At 39.8% G+C, this 5038-nt stretch overlaps 2 protein-coding genes across 3 annotated transcripts; both read right to left on the reverse strand.

Annotated features, from left to right (window-relative positions):
• Positions 1-512: 512 nt before the first annotated feature.
• LOC114299061 (dof zinc finger protein DOF3.7) lies at positions 513-2662 on the reverse strand. 2 transcript variants are annotated; one of them, XM_028243729.2, is made up of 3 exons: positions 2210-2662; positions 1560-1711; positions 513-1451 (listed from the first exon to the last, which is right to left on the reverse strand). In XM_028243729.2, exons 1-3 carry the CDS (start codon positions 2234-2236, stop codon positions 848-850), a joined length of 783 nt encoding a protein of 260 aa, XP_028099530.1. In that variant the 5' UTR covers positions 2237-2662; the 3' UTR covers positions 513-847. The 2 variants fall into 2 exon arrangements, with proteins under 2 accessions (XP_028099530.1, XP_082738159.1); XM_082882033.1 differs by having other exon boundaries at positions 513-1447; positions 1556-1711; positions 2210-2461.
• Positions 2663-2688: 26 nt separating this feature from the next.
• Positions 2689-3711, reverse strand: LOC145797549 (uncharacterized). The gene has a single exon (XM_082884932.1). It carries the CDS (start codon positions 3709-3711, stop codon positions 2689-2691), a length of 1023 nt encoding a protein of 340 aa, XP_082741058.1.
• Positions 3712-5038: the final 1327 nt, after the last annotated feature.

The following is a 5038-nucleotide window of genomic DNA, read 5'->3' on the forward strand; positions in this document are numbered from 1 at the left end:
TCGTGCCTTGATCATATGATCCAATGAGTAAAAATATTTCAAGACAGAAAGAATAGAAAAATATCAAGTACATGAATCCCCTGCCAATTTTCAATATGGATTATATTGATTCCATTTCATAATTATGGGTTCTACTTATTAGAAAGTAAAGGTTATCTTTCAAGTTCTTTAATATTACTATGTGATGCAGAATTCCAATATTAAAATCTCTCCTAAAAAGTGGTGTACCATGTGAAGATTCAAATCATGGGTCATACATACCTTGGTGTGTATGGCTAAGTTATATATTCTTCTCCATATTCAACTTGCTTTCAGGGCGCTTTAATGGCTGGCCAAGACAAAGATGGTGATGATAAGACCTGACAATCCTGAACTGTTTGGCAAACAAAAAAGAAAGCAAAAGAGAAAAAGTAGCTTGGTGGAAAAAAGGATTGCAAACCCATCATTCCAACACACTGAGTCTGAGCACTATAAAATAAAATAAAATCAATTCTTTGTCATGCAAATTTTACTAGTCTTCAACATTTCACTGACTCATTTCTATATATGTACTCAAAAACAATTATTTCATGCAACATCAGCAACATAAAACTGATAGAACATTTTGAAGCTATAACCTAAACAAGCTTCAAACATTCAAATTGATCAACAAGCATATTAGAAAGGAAAAGAAAAAAAAAGAAAGAAAAAGAAATAAAGTGTAGAAAGGGAAAAAGAAGATCCAAACAGGAGAGAGAAAATAAAATCAAGTCATTTTTTCCCCCAAATTAAACTCAAATAAATATCAAATAATACCAACTTCACTTCTTCATGTTGTTGCTTTCCATTTTTTGAATAATTTACCAAATTACCATGCCCCTCCACCTAACATCCCACTCCAGTACCCACTAGGTCCTCCTTGTCCACTATTCTGCTCAATCTCAGCCGTGTTTGGTGCTTGCTTCAATTCCTCAAATGGAAAAAACAACCTCGCGCTACTATTTTCTTGATGATGATGATGATGATACCCACTTTCAAACCCATCTAGAGAAAAATTGAGGCTTGGCTTGAATTCTTGCATAGGAAACCCAGATGGGTAGATTGAATTCGAGTCCGGAATTGGCATCGGCATGAAAGAACTGAGTCCCCTTGAAGAAATCCCAGTCTTGAGAAGCTCCATGGCTGACACATGAGGTGAAGTAGAGGAAGGGTTAGGATTAAGGGCATTATGGTAATTATCACTTGTACTTGCTGGGTAAGCTAGGTTGAGGTTTTCATGGATCCTAGGGTTTTGAGAGGCAGACTGAGATGAGAAACTTGGTGGGCCCAGATGATCGGGAAGCTTTTTTGATGATGGTGATGGTGATGACGACGACGATGATCTCTTGTTCTTCCTTGAACCTCCTCCAACTGGAACGTTTCTGAGAGACCCTCCTTCAGTCCAATATCTTCTACAAGTCTTACAAAAGTACCTAGTTGGGATATGTCATTTAGCGATGAAATTCTATTTCTTAATCCTTATTTTCTTGATGTTTTAGTTTTGCAGATAAAAAAAAAAAAAAATGAAAACAAAAAGGTACCTTGGTTGAGTGAGACTGTAATTATTGTAGTAACAAAACTTGGTGTTGGTTGAATTGCACCTAGGGCAGTTCAAAGCTTGTTCCTTTTGTGGTCTTGGCTTCCTTTCAGTTATAGCCCTTGAGCCTTCCATGGGTTTCACCAACCCTACCCCCTGAAAAGAAAAGCAAAGAAAAGAAAGATGGAAAACAAAAACCCATGACTCTACATGATCAAAATAAAAGGATTTGTTGACAAAGATAAAGAGTGAAAAAAATATAGCAAACAAACAAGGCAGAGGAAACAAGAATATTGCTTTATGCTTTGAGGATTACAATAGCAATAAAAACAAATTAGAATAGCTTTTTTAGGTCCCTTTTGGTGGTGAAAAAGAAAGAAAAAAAAGTGCAGGCAAGGCATGACAGTACTTTCAAGCACACAAATGAAAGATCTCAGACAACAACAAAACAACATAAATTCAAAGATTAGTGGGGGGTTTAAGAAAAGTTGCTTTTAAAAACAACAAACCCATCATTCAACAAGAAGAACTTTCAAAACCCAAAGAAAAAGAAAGAAAGAAGAAGACGGTTTCATAAATTAGGCTTTGAAAACCCCAACACAAGAAAGCAGAAATATCATGATTTCAAAGAGAGAAAACATGCTTTTGCTTTACCTGTGGCCACTGAGCACTAGTATCCATAGATCAAGAAGCTGAAAAAGGGAGAGAAAAAGCTAATTGATGAGTCTTCAAAGAGATGAAAATCAAACCCACTTGGTTGGTACTTGTCTAAAAGCAAGAATGACACTTTGAGAGATGATATGTGTATTGAGAGACAGAGAGTATTAGAGAGAGAAAAGGGCAGTTTTGTCTTATAAATTAATGTTTCATTGACATTTGGTATCCTTTTATTTGAGAATGTTGCATATGTGTGTATATACAGGTTTATTGATATACATTTTTTTCCCCTTCCAATTAGTCAATCATAATCTTTTGTGTGGGACTGTGGTGGATTTCTTTTTCTGACTAGGAAATAAATGATGAAAGTTTGTTTCTTTTTCTTCTAGCAATTGCTTTTTGATTTTTACCTTTCTTTTATTTTTTTATTCACATTTTAAAACACTTTGTTTTTTTTTTTTAGAGAGGATAAGCAATTACACAGAGGAAGACGCCTCAGACATCACCAACGCCATTAAAGAAGGAGGAACCTCCTCCATCCAAATACGTGGCGACTCAAAATCAAAGGCTAACCTACTTAAACAATGAGCCACCGAATTGCCATCTCGACAAACATGCGAAACCGATGAAGAAGGAAACCGCAAAAGGAGCGCTTGAGCCACCCCCACAAAATGACCATAGCAAGAGAAGTTATCCGCCTTACCTTGAATTGCAGCCACCACATTTTGAGAATCACCTTCCAGATGAATATGGCCCAATCCCAAATCACAAGCCAATTGAAGAGCTTTTATCGCTCCCATTGCTTCCACACAATCAACATCCTCCATATACTGTAACCGCTCAACCATAGACGCAATGACTTCCCCATGACAGTCCCGAATAATAATGCCGACCCCAGCACTGGCCTGGGCCTTCCTAACAGAGCCATCAAAATTCAATTTGAAGACACCCTCGCGTGGCGCAACCCACCGTTGCATCCGAACCTGGGCCGGAGGAAGATGACCACGGTCTTGAGCTTGAGCATATTCGGAAACATAATTTACCGCGAAAGAAACAACTTCCTCCACCGTCCTTGATTTATTGCCAAACACAATGGAGTTTCTATTATTCCAAAGGCTCCAACAAATAGCCACAAATAATTGCATGGATTCCGGACCAATTGTGGCCATGAGTTGATATACCCACTCAAAACAATTATGAACAGGATTGGATTTGATAAGCAAAGTTAGTGAGCTCAATCGCCACACTTGCATGGCAAAGCCACAATTGTGAAAACAATGGCCTACCGATTCAATCTCCACTCCACACCTAGGACATAAGTCCATATTGACGATATGACGTTGCCGCAAATTGGCCCTTACCGCTAACAATCCAAGGCACATTTTCCATCCAAAAATCTTAAGTTTGGTCGGTAAATTAAGCCGCCAAAAACCTTGCCAGAACTGCTTATGCGACTGCCCATTAGTGGAGGTATCACTGTGGCCATCCACAGAGGCCATATCCATACACAAATGGTATGCCGATCGTACTGAAAATTCACCATTTCGGGAAAAATGCCAGACCAATTTATCCGAGGGTAACGTGGGACAAAGAGGAATGCATCAGATAGCCTCCACATCCATGCCCAAAAAATTTTGCGTAAGCATCTCATCATACCATGCTCCCTTCTCAGGATCAATTAAATCACTAACCCGCGCATCATCCGGAAGATTCGAAGGTGGCATAATTATTTTAAAAGAGTGAGGCCTTGGAACCCATTTATCGTATCTAACCGAGATGCTTTCACCATTTCCAACTCTCCATCGAAGCCCAGCATTTAATAATGTTCGAGATCCGACTATACTCCTCCAGGTGAAGGATGGATTACTCCCGACCAACGCATCGAGAAATGAAGTTTGTGGAAAATACCTAGCCTTAAAGACCCGCGCAACCAAAGATTGAGGCCGTTGCAGTAGTCGCCAACACTGTTTGGCCAGCAAAGCTGAATTGAAATGTTGAAGGCACCGAAATCCCATACCACCACATAATTTAGATTTACACAATTGTTTCCAGCTAGTCCAATGAATTTTACGGGTTTCCTCTCTTTGTCCCCACCAAAAATTGCACACCATAGACTCAATTTCGTGGCACACTCCATCTGGGATGCGAAAGCAGGACATAATATAAGTGGGTATGGCTTGAGCAACAGACTTAATGAGGACCTCTCTACCCGCCACCGATAACGATTTTTCCTTCCAACCATTTAACGAGACCATACGCGCTCCTTGACAAACCCCAATACGGCGCGCTTAGAATGCCCCACACAATATGGTAATCCCAAATACTTCCCAGACGGCTCCAATGACCCCACCCCTAGAATAGATGTCACCACTCGCTGAGTAACCAAGTCCGTATTTTTACTAAAGCAAACAGCCGATTTTTGAAAATTAATTTTTTGCCCCGATGCTTGTTCATACTTTTGGAGAATATCTCTCAAGACACCCGCCTCACCTTCCTTAGCAGCCGCAAATAGAAGACTATCATCGGCAAAAAATAAATGTGACAAGCGCGGACTACCTCGGCAAATTGAAATTCCGGACAACCGGTTAGCTGCCATAGCTTGGCCAAGAAGTGCCGACATTCCTTCCGCACAAATAGTAAACAAATAAGGGGAAAGCGGATCCCCTTGGCGGAGCCCCCTTGTTGGGTAAAACATGCTAGACGGCTTTCCATTAACAAGCACTGAAAAAGAAACAGTGGACACACAATTCATAATAAGTTGCACAAACCTTTGCGGAAAGCCTAAGAGGATCATCATCTGATTAATAAATGGCCATTCCACTCGGT

The sequence above is a fragment of the Camellia sinensis genome, chromosome 8 (assembly GCF_055761805.1).
Source record: "Camellia sinensis isolate YWXY chromosome 8, ASM5576180v1, whole genome shotgun sequence".
Taxonomy (NCBI): Eukaryota; Viridiplantae; Streptophyta; class Magnoliopsida; order Ericales; family Theaceae; genus Camellia; species Camellia sinensis.

Coding starts and splice junctions, on each gene's coding strand:
- LOC114299061 (XM_028243729.2), bottom strand. CDS start 2,236: ATGGATACTAGTGCTCAGTGGCCACAG. Junction 1,712..2,209: donor CTAGTGCTCAGTGGCCACAG/GTAAAGCAAAAG, acceptor TTTTCTTTTCAG/GGGGTAGGGTTGGTGAAACC. Junction 1,452..1,559: donor TACAGTCTCACTCAACCAAG/GTACCTTTTTGT, acceptor TATCCCAACTAG/GTACTTTTGTAAGACTTGTA.
- LOC145797549 (XM_082884932.1), bottom strand. CDS start 3,711: ATGGCCTCTGTGGATGGCCACAGTGATACCTCCACTAATGGGCAGTCG.